At 37.7% G+C, this 16316-nt stretch overlaps 1 protein-coding gene across 2 annotated transcripts in view; it reads right to left on the bottom strand.

Annotated features, from left to right (window-relative positions):
* Positions 1–16316, bottom strand: part of CD6 (CD6 molecule) — a 46835-nt gene that overhangs the window by 12617 nt on the left and 17902 nt on the right. For both annotated transcript variants that reach the window (XM_087920813.1, XM_087920812.1), the window contains exons 3-4: positions 12103–12411; positions 3223–3300 (exon numbers count right to left, since the gene is read on the bottom strand). In XM_087920813.1, coding sequence (XP_087776939.1) covers positions 3223–3300; positions 12103–12411 — 387 coding nt within the window. The remainder of the gene's footprint in view (positions 1–3222; positions 3301–12102; positions 12412–16316) is intronic.

The raw sequence follows: 16316 nt of genomic DNA, 5'->3' as shown, positions 1-16316 counted from the left end.
AAACATTGATAGAAATGAGAAAATGGAAGAAGAAAGCTGCTTTCTGAAGCCATGTCCTTGACTTACAACCACAACTGAATCCAGAATTTATGTTGCCACATTTCTTGCCACATTTGTTTAGTGAATCACTGCAGTTGTTACATTTGTAATGTAGTTGTTAAGTGAATCTAGCTTCCCCGTTGACTTTGCTTGTCAGAAGGACATAAATCACATGACCATGGGGATGCTGCAACCATCATAAGTGTGATAAATGGTCATAAGTCACTTTTTTCAGTGCTGTTGTAACTTCAAATGGTCACTAAATGATTTTTTGTAAGTCGAGGACTACCTACTGTATATATGTGAGGGAGAGTCCAAACCTCTCTTCCAAAAATAAGTTTTTATTTTTCTACTTCAATCCCAGGATGCTTTAAAAGGTATTTAAAAGGCCTTTAGGTGATATTTTGGAGCTTGCAAGTTATCCAAGGATGCTGAGGTGATTGTGTCTTTCAATGCAAACCTTCTCTATCAGAGCTGTCCTGATCTGAAAATAGTAGTGGGAATACTCTCATATATTTTCCTTTGCAAGTTAGCTGGAGCATGGGAAGATAGGGACTACCAGGTGTCAGAATTGAGACTGAGGAAGTAAAATTTAAGTCCACTCTTAGCTATGGAAACTTTCTGGGAAATATATGGGGAAGCTGAGCCATCCACTGCCTGCAAAACCAACTGCATAGGGTGATTTTACTGCAGAGAAAAATGAGGGCAGAATCTGTAGGTAATCAGCCTTGAGGTTTTGGAAAAGACACAGGGTAAATATTTTTGTTTGTTTCTTTGTACCTCACCTTTATTATTTTTACAAATGATTTAAGGCAGCAAACATATGCAACACATTTTTCTTCTCCTATTTTTTTTTCACAGCAACCCTGTGAGGTGAATTGGGCTGAAAGAGAGTGACCGGCGGAAGATCACCCAGCTGGCTTTCATGGTTAAGGTGGGACTTGAACTCATGGTCTCTCATTTTCTAGCCTGGTGCCTTAATCACTAGACCAAACTGGATCTCTTTTACTCTATTTTCTATTTAATATAATAAAATGATTACTCCCTTTCATCTCATATCTAAAATATACGACTCTTACTTTTCACTCATGAGAATTTCTCCAAATATTTTCTTTATTTAAAAAGAAAATCTGAAAAACAATTTCTGTAACATCAGATTAAATGAGAATCCAGGGAACAGAAAATTCAGAAGAGATCTCTAGTACAGTGTCAAAAAAGATGCCCATAAAACGTTATGGTACTGCTTTTATTATAATAACATACCCAGCTAAGCACACAAACCTGATCTGTAAGTACCAACATCACCTTGAAGACATAGACTAAGAATGGGGTTGAGTAAGGGAGATGCTTTGACAGAAGTCTAGTCAAAAAGTAGCAGTAGCTTTTATCTGAAAAATAATGTGGAACACTATAGAAAAACCCGAGGATTATTAAAGAACATTGATTTTATCAGGATGTCCTGAAAGATTGCATCAATAAGACCAGACAATTTCACAATAGAACAATACAAGTATTTCTACCTGCAGCACCCACAGAAAGCCATGATGAGACTAACATGGTAGACACACAATGAAATCATATGCACCCGTGACACATCTGCATTCCGATATCTGATGCAAGTATGTTAAACAGTAGCATTTATATGAAGTTGTTCCCATGCATGGGCCACCATAGGCTTTTCCTGCAAACCATGCTGAAAACACTTTCAACAGCTGGAAACAGGCAAGCCAAACCACAACAGCCAAAGAGACACAAGTTGTTTACCCCACTCATTTCTCAGTTTATCTTGGTTTAGAAAGGTGTCTATTACAACTGAAACACTACTTGGGAGGATAATACAAGATCAAAAGGTCAAGTTCTCCTACACTGTTGGGCAATATAAAAACATACTGTAAGTTTGCTTTTTGTTCCTCAAAAATTGTTCATTTTTATTTTTATCTAATATTATGCTTGTTTGGACATGGATTAATGAAAACTATCTGGTAGAAAAAGTATCATAGAGAACATAGGCTGAACAATTTCTCCTTATTCACTTATTGCATTAATATATTGCTAAATACCTTTAGCCAGATATTCAGCTGCTGCCTTCATATCAGGATATGAACTATACAATCAGCCACCCAGAGTTACCCTGGGTAAGATGAGTGGCCAATACATTTTACAGGTAATAAACAAACCAAATTTTAGCTTTCCCCAGTACTGAAGCTCCAGATTGAGCTCTTCTCTTGTTTCCCTTTCCTTTTTTCCCCATATTTATTTATTTCTTCCTTGGGCAGAACATATTTTTCAGTTGTCCCTTCCCTTTCCAGGACCCTTATATTCAATGCTGCTCATTTAGTGGCAGCCAGGGTCACAATTAGATTTGCACAGATAGAGTGGGAGGTCAACATTTTTAGTTATAATTATTGATTATTAAATAATGTTAATTATTAAAACCAAAGTGGTATATTTATTTCTTGTTTAATCTTCAGCAATTAAATGAATACTGGCAGTCCTCAAGTTATGACCATAACCGAGCCTAAAATTTATGTTGCTAAGTGAAACATTTGTTAAGTGAGTTTTGCCCCATTTTACGAATTTTCTTGACACAATCGTTAAGTGAATCATTGTATTTGTTAAGTTAGTAATATGGTTGTTAAGAGAATCTGGATTCCCCTATTGACTTTGCTTGTCAGAAGATTGCCAAAGCTGATCCCATGACCCTGGGACCCTGCAACCTTCATAAAGATGAATTTAGATGCTAAGCATCTGAATTTTCATCACATGACCATGAGGATGCTGCAATGGTTGTGTGACAAACAGTCATAAATCACCTTTTTCAGTGCTGTTGTAACTTCGAATGGTCACTAAATGAACTGTTGAAAGTCAAGGACAACCTGTATATTAATTCGGGGAGTTGTAGAAATGCATTTATGATTCTAGGGATCATTCTAATGCAAACCTTATGAAGCACCAGTTCAATCTAGTACCAAATGTCAGTCAGTTTGGAATTTTGCTTCTGGCTTTTATACCACTAAGATGAATTGGGACTAAGATAAAAGATATAGTTGAGAAAGAAAGAAAAAGCACTGCTCAAAGTGAATTTGCATGTAGCAAGCTCTTCATAAGCAGGCAATCTACAATGACTTTATTTAAGCAACTGCACTGTGTGCAGTTGAAGTACTTTAAAGAGATTCTACTTACTTATACTGGGTAAATGGGAGACTGAAGTCAAAGTTTCTCTTTCTGTTGTATCTGTAGGCGTCTGGATAGCCAGTGAGCCTGAAATTATAAAATGATACAAAAAAATAAAAAATAAAACCAATGAACACTGAAGAAGTGAATCAGTGTCAGATTTTTATTGAAATTTTTACAATGAGCATAAAAACTAACACAAACTAATAACAGGTAAAGGCAGACAAGCGGAAAAAAGTCAAAATGCAGAAAGAAAGAATAGAAAGAAATAGAAAAAAGAATTTTCTGATTTCCTTTGCAGCTAATATAAGCACAAATTACATAGTTATCTCTTATGCCTTGATTACAAAAGAAAGTTCACTCTTTTTTATTATACAGGTTTGTTTTTTAATCACTGAACCACAAATCATAAGTGAATTTAGACACAGTTTACTCTCTATAATCAAAGAAATTAAGTTCCACAAGTTCCATCATCTTCACCAACCAGTTTCAAATTTAAACAAATAAGGATATGCTGAGTCTTAGCTTTCCCAGACTATATATTCTAAAATAATTGTGTGCTCCAAGAAGAAACAGAATTCTCCTGGGGAAAGCAAACCTTAACTCCAGAGCCTCAGAATCACAGAGCATGTATGGGTTTTGCACCATGAGCATTGTTGTATGGATCAATAGACCAGAATCAATAAAGGAATGAAACACATCAGAGAGTTGGAGCAAAACAACCTTTCCAATCAAAGCCAGCTGAAACCTCCTACAGACCACAATAGCTAATATGATAGCAGGTTTCTCACTTTCCAAACAAGCTACTTTGGCTAACCTGTCACACATTTGCAAATTAGGACATTTGCAGATGGTGATGGCAAGACAGTTGCCAAGTGGCCTCTCATGTGCCCTTGCCAGAAAAACCAAACAGCCTCATTGTATGAATTATATGCTGTAGCAAAAAAAAAAAATCATAATTACCATCATGCAGCACTGATATGTAAGCAGACAGAAGAGATGGCATTGATGCCTCTGTCTTTTAATTTAATCCTTGCCGTTTGCCTTTATTTTACCTATCTACTTCTATTAATCTTCCCTGCTTTTTTGTTCTTCTCTTCTCTTTTCCTTTCCTTTTCAGGTTTATAAGAGCACAGCCACACACCCACTGTTTCCCTGTGTCTTTAATTCTGCTGACCTGAAGTGTGGAAACAAAGAGCAAGTATGTGCATGGATAGGATACTCACTGGTCCTGCAGTGGCCAACCCCACCCCCCCCAAAAAAACAACCCACCCCATTTCACATTATAGGTAAAGAAAATCATTTGCCTATACTCCTACATCCCTATTACTTCACATTTCATTTGTCTGACTGTCTGTCAAAAAATCCTGGCAGCTCCCCTGAAGGCTTAAGAACTGTCAAGCCACCTTTCCTCTTGAAAGAACTGCTAGCATGGCTGCAGCCTAAGTGCCAAGTAGTGGTGTGTGGATGTAGCTCTGTAAGCAAGGAAAGGTTGGTCTATATAAGTTCTACAGAGCTGTAATGTGGCCAAAAAAGCAAATCAGATTCCTGGCTGGGGACCCTCCTTTCAAAGACATTCAGATTTCAAATACTCGACACTAATGCTAATACTCAGCACTAATCAGCTCAGCAACTGAACAGGAATGATGCCACAGGGACACAAAACTAATGCACAGAACAATGCATGTATTGTGTGAAAAGATATCTTAAGTGCAGGATGGACAATATTATTGTTAGCAAGAGACACGGTTGATTGAATTGCCATTATCCCCAAAAACTCAATACATGGCTCAGCTTGTATCACTCAATAAATATCAGCTTGTATCAACACAAGTAGAATGCCAACGATCTGTCTTAGGTTTTGTGTTATATTTGGACTTTAAACAAAGCAACCTGGGAACATTTATCAAATTTGCAGATGACACAGAACTAAGTGACTAACAGTACAAAATGCAGAATCAAGGGCAGAATTCAAAACAATTCTGACAAATGGAACCCTGGACCCAAAGCTATTCAGATGAAATTCAAGAGAGAAATGTAAAGTTCTAACAACTTGAATAGTAAAATATCAGAACTGTAAGGCCAGCTAGGATACAATAAATGTAAAAAGAATTTAATTTTCCTTGTGGCTCACAAGTTGAACACAGTCCTTTTCAGTCAGGGTTAAAACCCGAGCATGGAAAGTTGGGGACTGAACCCGCATTGCTACTCTTGTAGGTTACTGATGATGATGTTTTAAAAGGGGGAGAGTGACCCTATAGTATTCCTCTGTATGGTCAGTTGAGGTGGGGGGGGACTAGATAAGCTGTAGAGCTCTTCTATATGGGGGTAGAGACCTGGAGAGATGACCTTGAAGCAAATATTCAGCAGCCATCAATAAACAAAAAAACAAACAAACAGAAGCATTCTTTATGTTCTGGGAAGGGAGAGAGTATTTAGAAGAGGCTTAAAATTCCCTGATTCACTAGAGTATAAGCGGAAGGGGAGAAAAAACACAATCAGACTCTCAAGATTTTGTTACTATAGCCTATCTTGATAACGCACAGTTCTAGTCTTCCTGTGGTGTTACTTTCATGCCCTGGTTTACCTTGTAATGGGCTAGTAATGAGATGCCACAGGCTCTCTCCTATCTTATGTAACATAAACACACTGGAAAATTTGTTCAAGTATTTAAAGTAAGGTATTGCAGAGACCATAGAGATGATCTTGGAGAAACTAAGCTGAGATGATGGTTGCAACAACATGTTGCCTGAGAAACAGAGAAAGTGTGAGAAAGAAACTGAGACTGACTACTCACTAATTCACTAGTATAAAAGGGAGGGAGAGAAAAACTCAGTCAGGGTTTCAAGATTCTGTTGCTATAACTTATCTCAATAAAGTCTAGTTCCAGTCATTCATGGAGTCTTTTTTTCTGTCATGATTTACCTCATAGATATCATCACTATGCAGATGATACTCAGTGTTACATTTGTACTTCAGAATGTGTGGGTGATGCAATAAAAGTCTTGACCTGTGTCTGGAGGCTATTTTGGCCTTGATGGAGAGAAACAGGTTTAAAGTCAAAGTTAATAAAATAAGGCAGTTATGGCTTCAGAAGCAATTTTATTCTGAGAGGAGGAGGTACCATCTTTTGCTCTAGACAAAGATTTGTGGTGAAATATTGCTGCTTAAAATGGTAATGTGGTATTTGGCTGTGTTAAAAGAAGCACAGAGTACAAGGTCTTAAGAACTAATTATTTACTTCTATTCTACACTGGTCAGGCTGAAGGCATATCACCAAGTCCAGTTTTAATGTTACATTTTAATAAGGATTTGAAGAATCTGGAAACTGAGTTTTACAAGTTATGGCCCAATGACTAATATATTTTTAGTCTTTAGAAGAGTATACTGAAAGAAGACATGATCTAGACATGATAGTCTAAGTATTTGTTTATTTAGAAAATTTATATGGCCACTGAGCTTGTTCCTACGGACTTTGGGTGGCTTATAAAAATAAAACCCCCAATACAAAAGCTAATTTGAAATCTGAAGTGTTAAATTAAGCAGAGGGCAGATCAGATGTATCTTCTATTGTTTTAGAAAGCAAGATTAAAAGCATTACAAAGGAAACTGAAGATTTTGCCTAAGCATTAGTGGAAACTTCCAGATAATAAAATGTATTCAGCACTACTTCAGAAAATGAGGATTTTTCTTCATTGGACAATCCACTATTTTTCCCCAATGAATAAGACAAATTCACAAAACCATTTTGTAATAATTCGTATTAAACCTGACACAAATCTTCCTCTAATTTTTAATTAAAGTAGCTATAAATCTAATTTAAATAATCTTCTGACTGCTAGTTGGTGTTCATGGACACAATCTGCTAGTCTTTTGCCTGCCTGTCTTATTTAATGTCTGTTTGTCCTTTGACTCTTTATTATAGATGACTCCTGTTTTTTATTCTTGGGCTACTGGAACTTTTGATTTACTTAAGATATTTTGGAGGCTTTAGTTACTTGCTCCTGAGATTTTTTTGACATATGACAATGTTAGCCTTTTTATAGCTTGCATTGACTGTGTTGAAATGGGTTGAGTGGCCAGGCATTTTTTGATAAAGTTGTGTGGGTATCCATTTTGTTGGAAAGTGTAGTGATGGTCTGTTTCCTTTTGCTGGTGGTCTGGGTTGCTCCAGTGCATTTGTATTCAAATGATTTGAATAAAGTTCTTACACAGCTCCCCTTGCAGGAGGTTGCATTGTTACTTTGATAGTGAAGCACTTGGTTAGTGTGGGTAAATTTTTGATAGAGATCTGTTTCTAATTTGCTGCCATTTCCTGTGCTGATGAGGACATCCAGGAAGGGAATGTGTTGTTTTCTTCTTCCCTTGTGAATTTAATCCTTTGAAGACCACGCTGATTGTTTTAGGTGTCTTCTCTAATTGTTCCTTTTTTATTACAACAAAGGTGTCATCTACATACTGGATCCATACTTTGGGTTGTATGTGTGGGAATGCTATAGTTTCTAAATTCTACATTACCCTGTCTGCTATGAGTCTTGAGGGTGTAAGCCCAAAGGTGACCCACTAATTTATTGCTGTAGTTGTCTATCAAATTGAAAATAGCTAGTGAGTCAAAAGTTGATGAGATCCATGATTCTGAGTTTTTCAATCTTAGTATATTTAGTTAGATTGGATACATTGTGTAGTATTGCTGCCATGGATTTTTTTTTGTTTTGCTAGTTCTGGGTCTATGGATGTAGAGTGCTGTAACACTAAATGATACCATTATCTCACCTTCTCCTATTATTATTATTATTATTATTATTATTATTATTATTATTATTATTATTATTATTATTATTATTATCTCCTATTTTCTGAAGATGCTTTAGTGAAGAATTGATATCAATATTTATCTCCTGGTTGTCATGGCAAAGAATCTCCTCTGTTTCCTGCAAAGCATCCTTTTGACTCTCCATAGAGCTTCACTCACTTTTAATTCAAAACCACTACCATTCCTCTTCAGGCCTTCTATAATATTTGAATCTTTGAAGAAGTAAGTGTGAGGCTCCTTTGAGGACCCATCTCTATTGAGAGTGAGACCTTTGTATCTTCAGACAAAGTGATTTTAGCTATGGCCTAAGATGACATCAGCACATGGTGGCTTATTGATAAAGTAGTGCAGAGATAGTCCTGGATTTACCTTGGCTTAGGAACCTACATCCTCCCTTTTGGAATTCATGAGACAGGCAGATTCTGTATAATGCATGCAGTCTCACAAATACACAGATTCTGATCCATGAAAGGCTTTAAAAATGATAGCTAGCAGTGGGGCTTCTGGTTTGAGTTCCTTTGGCAACAGACAGAAATCTGCAATCATGCGCAGTTTCAGTCTGGGCTTGCCGCTGGAGTGCCCCGAGCCGGCTGGTTTCGGGGCTAAGCCACCCCATAGAGATGGTGAAGAGGGGGGAGACCACCAGCAGGGTTGAGGAGAGCCGCATCTCTCCTCCTCAGCTGGCCATTACTCCCTTTCCTGAAGGCGGTTGCAGCGGTGCTCAGAAATGGCCACCACAAAGAAGAACTCGACCAGAAAAGAATGTGCAGGAGGAAGATAAGAAGTGAAAGTTTTGGCTGACCGGGTTAAATTGCAAAAGTAACAACTAAGGTACCTTGGAATCTAAATTTACAAAAAAATAACATCACTCCCAAAGAAGAGTCGGAAGCAGCAAAGGAAAGTGAAAAGGGAAAGATTTGGGTTTTTTTCCTTCTCTCCCTTTCCCTATACTGACAACTAAGAGACTTAAATAAGAAATCGGAAAAATCCGCTTTGACATCAACAGGCAATTAAGCTGAAAATAAAATAAAATGTCAAAGGGATAATAAAGATTTCTGGACACTAATTTTTTTTTTTCATAAGTAGGAAGGGAGAGAAAAAGAATAATAAGGGCAGGATCTGGAAAGAGGGAGGAGACTGCCTGGAATTAAAAAGAATCTACAGTAAAACTTCAACAAGATTCTAAAAGATACATTTTAACTGAAACTCTGCAACTAAACAGTAGAACCCCAGGAAGAGAAAGTGAAAAAAAAGCAAAAAGAAACAGCTTGCGTGTATTTGGATTACTTGGTGATCTTTGGATTTTTGGTTATTGCATTTGAATGACTAAAATTAATCGGGTGGTTGTTTAAAAATTTATACAATGGCACCACTTCTGGATGAATTGAAAATGGAACTTAAAAAGTATAAAGAAGATGCACAAGAAGGGAGAGGTTCTTTTGGCTTCATTTTTTCAATTCTTAGAAATGGAGATTTGGAACTATGAGAAACAACAAGAAACGTTTGTAAAACAAGAAGGCTGGGACAAAGAAAAAGCCATCTTTAATGAACAAGTAATTCTATGTGGGGAAGAAAAAGGAAAGGGGGGGAAAGAGAATGGAGAATTTAAGACTTAAAAAAACAACCAAAGAAAAGAAAAATAATTCAAAAAATAAGTATAATACTGGAAAGCAACAGAAGAGGGGAATACAGAAGAGAGAAATAGAGGTAGAAAGACAAGGGGGTAAAAAGGGGAAAGAGAAGAGGAGGGGGAAGAAGGAAAGGAAAAGAAGTTACAAAGGACCGGAACAAGGTATAGAGAAACAGGACCTATTTAGAGATAATGGGTGAAATTTTAACTGAAAAAGGGATTCTGTAAAGGTACATAAGATTGTATTGTTATATTAGTAATAGAAATAACTTTAGAAAATTGGAAACAATGTATGATTAAAATGAGGGATAAAATAGTTAGTCTAATTTAGTGAAGTGTTTGTTAGTAAAATAAGTGAAATAAAATAAATGAGAAAATTGAATTTTGAAGGGATGGGAACATTTTAATTGGTTAATGTTTTATAAAATATAATGAAGGGGGGAATTAATTAATTATGGAAAGCTTATAATTGTTCCCATAGAAATATGATATTTAATTGAAAAGTAATATTAAAGAAGTTAAGATTTTAATATTAACATTAATGATAGAATTGAATTGAAATGGAATGTGTTGTTTTAATTACATATATTTATTAAAAAAATTTTTTAAAGAATATAGTGTGTATTTTAAGAATGTACCAAGCAGAATCCGAATGGAAGTTATGTATTATATTGAATGTTATAACTTTAGGGTATATATTGAAGCCTAAATAAGAGTTAAATGGATAAACTTAAAAGATATAAAGGCGTCATACTCCAATCAGTAACTTCAGGAGAAACTTTGTTTAATGAGAAAAAATAATAGATAATTGAAACAGGACAGATAAAAAATATAAATATAATGATTTGAATTGAGATGAGATAATTAAAATAAAATTGAGAAAATTAAAAGAGGGGAGAAGATATACAGAAAATGTAAAACAGTAATAAGATATGGAATAGAACATAAAAAATGAACAGGAAATTGAATTTGTGTCTGTACGAAGAAATGTAACCCGGGATTACGCTACTTTCAAAAAAGATGTTTTATTTGTATTTTTTGTTTTGTGAAAACTCAAATAAAATTAAAAAAAAAGATAGCTAGCAGCTTAAATTGTAGCCAATAGCATGTTGATAATTAGGGCAGCTCCTGTAAAGCTATTATGTAGATGCAATGAGTCAAACTGCTTACAACCTGGGTTGATGCATTTGGGCCAACTAAAGTTTCTAGATGATCTTCAAGGGCGATTTCATGTGCAATTAATTGCAGTTATCCAAACATGAAGTGATAAGGACATCACTAACGATAGAGCCTCTTGATTCAGAAAATATCCCAACTTATGCATAAGGCACAGCTGTGTACAAGCCCACCTGGACATGGCCTTCATTTGCCCTTAAAGAGGGGAGCCATGACTGGGAACTAACTCTGCATAGGAGCACAATTGTGCCCCAAACTAAAGACAAAGTTATTTACATTATAAGATGGCTTCCAAATCAGTAGTGTCTTGGGGATTAAATCTGAGTTTGATTACATGCCATCCAGATACTAAAAGCCTCCAGAATGTCACCTATATATTGATGGTACCACATTCAATGCCAAGGGATGGTCTTCCATGTCATTTTCATGTAGTTGTTAAATAATTTGGACATGAAGGTAGAGCCCTCAGGAACCTACAATACAGAGCCTCTACATTTCACTCTCATCCATCCACAAGTGCAGTGGTTCTCAGCCTGTGGCCTATGGACCCTTAGGGGCCACAAAGGCTTCAAGAAACATTATGATTTAAATTTTGAGTTACGTCTTTGTGGTGCATGATTATGATCCTTGGCTGTAAAAGGTATTTAAAGGGGGTCTGTGGTGAAGAAATGGTTGAGAACCACAGCATGAGTGCAAGTATGCTCAGGGAAGAAAAGAATCCATGTATAACAGTGTCCCTCCCAGGGGTGAGATCCTACCAGCTTAACAACCAATTCAGTGAGAGCGCACTGCATGTGCATGTGCAGTACTTGCAAAAATACATCTCCTGCAAGCAATCACCATCTCCTGCTGACACGTGGCACTCAGCTGTGCTGCACAAAGCAACTAAGGTAAAAATAAAGGACAGCCTTAGAGCCCAGGCGGGTGGGTGGGCCCAACCGAAGAAAAGACCTTCAGAGAGAACTGTTCGGTGTCAGCTGCTCTTCAGAGCTACCGATTCTATAGAACAGGGCTGAACCGGTAGAATCCCAACCCTAGTCCCCCCACACTTATCCCCCCCATAGGCAATCCAAAGGGATACTATGACCTCTGGCATTGGATGTTGCACAGAGGGTGGGGAGGGTTACACTTCTCCTATCCTGTCCTGCCATAGGTCACCAACATAAGCTATCGGTGCTATCTGGGTCCCATATCTAGGCCTCAACCCCAATGAACATTAATTAAACATGAACACAAACAACGGAAATTTAGTTAAGTTCCATTCACAAACCTAAACAAATCACACCGGCATCTTTTTTGTGTCCACAATTATGGCTCTTCTTGGATAGACAGTCCCATAGATACAATTCGTTCCCCAAGCATTTCACTTCATTCATATGGACGGGTCTTGTCCCATTTTGGGAATGAGAGCCACTGAGAGCCTCAGCGGCTGAACCACAACCAAGTTGCTGACACACAACTTCAGCATCATCCAGGTCCCATTTGTCACCACATACTGTGCCCCAGATACCCATGACTTCCAACTCGACTCTGCCTGAACAGTTGCTTCCTCCATCCATCAGACGTAATTTTTTAATTTCTGCAAGATAAGAAGTTGAGATATTAAAGACAATCAGAAGTCGTGCATCTTGAATTGCAATGTAAGTCTTGACAATGTCAATCAAAAAACATAGTGTAGCTATTATGATTTTTTTTTTTTGACAAATTTTTGGAGATGGGGAAGGATGGAAGAGCTGTGGGATAGTTAGAAATACGTGTATGAAACATGATAACTGCATGATGAAAGTTTCACCTGGAACCATTTCAAACTGGTGTGAAACATGTAATACTTTGAGGATTTCTGAAATAAATGGATAAATGCCTAAGAACAGAGTCCATGGACTTTTTGCCAACTGCTATTTGAAACGAATAATTCTTGAGCCAGTGGAGAACAACACAGGCATGACATTTGCTGCCACCGTTATTGATCTCTGTTCTGCCTATACCACTTTTGTTTCATGTCACTGTCAGTCATTTGCCTTCCCACTGAGGCAATAGGGCACAAAGCCTAACATATTTCATACATTCTTGATGGTGTAGGAATAAGGAAGGAAAACACAATGTTAGTAACAATACAGCTAAGGAGAGTTTACGTATGTCCCTCGCATGGGCTGGGGACAAGTTGGAGGCTCTATCGCAACAAGAACATGTTGCAAGGGTATATTTATGCCATAGTTATGTACAAGTGGAAGAAAGCTCTAAATGACTATAGAAAGAAGACAGTAGTTTATCTGTATTCCACTTCATACTATCTTATAACCATTCAATGTACGATGAATTATCCATAAGATATTTTCCTTTTCTAATTTCCTATTTGCAGGCAATTACTTGATAGCGATAGTTCCATTTATGCCATGAAGTTTTACTGGCCATCCCAGCAGTAATAGTATGGCACTACATTTATCCCTCCCAGCAACAGAAGTTTAATATTCATTCATCAGTGTCTGCACATAACAGCAGAATGAAGTGATGGTAAAGTGAGTATCAGATGATAAGCAGTTGACTTTTTGATAGCTTTGTCATGTATCAAAGTTCCTGCTGATAAAAAAAAAACCTACCCATTAGAAAAAAGCTTATTTAAAGTTGACTCTATTGCAGTGTTTCCCAACCTTGGCAACTTTAAGAAGTGTGGACTTTAAGACCCAGAATTCCACAGCCAGCATAGGTGACACATCTTAAAAAGTTGCCAAGGTGGAAAAACACTGCTCTCTCTTTTTTTTTTAAAGATCAGAGGGTGTGGAGAATGTGAAATGCTATAGCCCATTGTTTCTCTTTCAGGTATCATCATCCAATTCATTCTGTGCTGATTGTGTCAGCCATCTCAAGTACAAAGAAATCAATTGTTTTAACCGCACTAGGGGATCCATCTGAAATATGTTCTGAAAACATCAGAATCCAATTGTCGGGAAATCACTCCAACCTGAATTTTAGCTGAGAGACATTTTCATGATAATGAGGCGCAGAGGATGGCAAAATGTCTTGAGGATTTGAGAGGGCTTTTGTCCCCTCTTCCAGTTAAGAGCAATATACAGAAGCATACCTCCTCCATTTCGAAAGAAGTTGTTTAAATGCTTAAAAAATGCTTTCCCTTACTTTAGATGGCACTTGAGCATAAAGCAGCAAGCAACGAACAATTTTGCTTTCTACCAGAGCTTTTAATAGCTAAGCAGGTATGAAACTACTATGGAGAAGAGGCATATGAGAGAACTGTATATTATGATTCACCGCCCTTGTATCACAAATACACATTCTTCAGTTGGGTTGATAAAATGAATGCTCTCAGGTGGATTAACTATTAGCGAGTCCACAATACAGGTAGTCCTCGACTTACAACACTTCTGTTGTGATTGTTCAAAGTAAATAATGGCATTGAAAAAAAGTGACATGACCATTTTTCACACAACCATTGCCACATCCACATGACCACCTAATCAGAATTGAGACACTTGGCAACTGGTTGCAATGTCCTGGGCTCATGTGATCGCCTTTTGTGACCTTCTGATGAAAGCCAATAGGGAAACCAGTATCAGTTAACAACTGTGTTACTAAATTAACTACTGAGTGATTCACTTAACAACTATGGCAAGAAAGGTCATAAAATGGGGCAAAACTCACTTAACAAATGTCTCCTTAGCAATGGAAACTTTGGCTCAATTGTGGTCATAAGTCAAGGACTACTTCTATCCCAAAATGGAATCTGCCAAGGACCACACCAGCTTAGGTTGTGGTAGAAATCCCCAGCACCACCCAATGGGTCCCCAAAAAGGTCACTAAAAAAGAAATAAAAACCACTCTCCCTCCCTCCCTCCCCGCCCCAGTCCTCTTATCGGTGAGGTTGGGTAAACACAAACTACCACCCACACAGCTTCCTGCCTCTTTGATAAAAAATGTCACTGAGGTGAGTGTGCATGGAGCACAGGTGACCTCAAATACCACTGCTGAGGTAGACGCCTCTGCCTGGGAAGAATCCCAGTGGGGCACTTAACTATTTTTGTCCAGCAGATTCCCAGGTACACACTGATTGCTACTGCACAACTGAAAATAGGGGTTGCATTCCTGGAAAACACCAGCATAATTTCTCATTCGGCAGTTCATTTTTCAAACAGGAAAACAGATTAGATTCCTTGGCAATCAGGAAGAGATGGGACGGATGTAGCAAAAATTGGTCAGCCCGTCCCCATCTGATCTCTATGACATGGGTTTTGGAAAGCAATGACAGGGCCAGGCAAACTTCTAAATCAATGATACATCATCATATTTTGGAATGCTATTGTTCTGAAGAGTCTATCTTCCATCAACGATCAGAATAAAGCAGTCAGACGAAGGAGATGCCTGGGAGAACCATACAGCTCATTCTGTGCCCCTGAAGAAATTTATTCCTCTAGGAATGACAGTGGCGCATGGGACATTAAAACTTGGAATTTAAGAGAAAAAGAAGCAGAGAAAATGCAGAGTGAATAAGAAGTTCTTTTGGAAGTGGAGAAGAATAAGCAAGGAACAGCCAGTAGAGAGAATAGAATTGAAAATGAAGTGATAAAGGATTTGGGATGAAGCTGAACTAAAACAATGCCAGAAGGAGTCTTTTAAAGATTTGAATGTGAATTATAGACACATTAGTCTACACTACTAGCTTGCCTTGGCATGAGCCTAGTCCACTGGCCATTCCTCAAGGAAAGGACTGTGTGATGTTGTTTCCTTTCTCCAACGCCAGGTCCACCAGAAAGGCAACCTCTGCACACCATTTCCTGCTACACCACCTAAGTAGTGTTTTAAACTTGTGTCAGTCCACACATTTTTCTATTAGCGGAGACAAACATCTCCATTCCGTTTGGTTGTTGAGTATAGTGACAGGAGCAATTTCCAATCACTGCCATCCATGGCCATATTATTTTTACAAGTTCACCAATGAGAAAGTGAAATGGGTTGCTTTGTCTTTGATAAGTTCAGTAATGGAACAGTGAAAGAGAAGTTTTTCCTTCTCTTCCTCTTCCTCCTCCTCCTCCTCCTCCTCCTCCAACTGGAAAATGTTCTGCTACTTTTCCCTTCTGACTCTAGTGATAAGAAAAAATAATAGAACTGTAGAGTTTTCCTCTTTTCCCATTGGAGAGATACTGATGGAAAAAAGTCAGCTATAAGGGAGAATCAATGGAGAAGGTTCACTTAAAAGAAATGATGTATTTTCAAGGAATCCCCTACAGAAATGAAAGTGATTCAAACTTGTTTCCCTGACAAAGATGGAAAAAATACAGGGAGGTCCATCAATCAGGGCTCATGGTAAATCCAGGGAAAGTGTATCAGGCTATCATCTTGGCCAAAACAGAAAAAATTCAGAAAGGTGTTTCTTAAGCCTGCTTCATTTCCCGTCATCTTATGAATAGAAACAGAACAGCTTTAAGGTTTTAGTACAGAAAAGCCATAACAATAAATTAAGGAAATGTAGGTCAT

This window comes from Pseudonaja textilis, chromosome 1 (genome assembly GCF_049901715.1).
Source record: "Pseudonaja textilis isolate UNSWEBS1 chromosome 1, rPseTex1.2, whole genome shotgun sequence".
Lineage (NCBI taxonomy): Eukaryota > Metazoa > Chordata > Lepidosauria > Squamata > Elapidae > Pseudonaja > Pseudonaja textilis.
The sequence above is the reverse complement of the archived record's forward strand: the minus strand, read 5'-3'. Positions and strand labels throughout refer to the sequence as shown.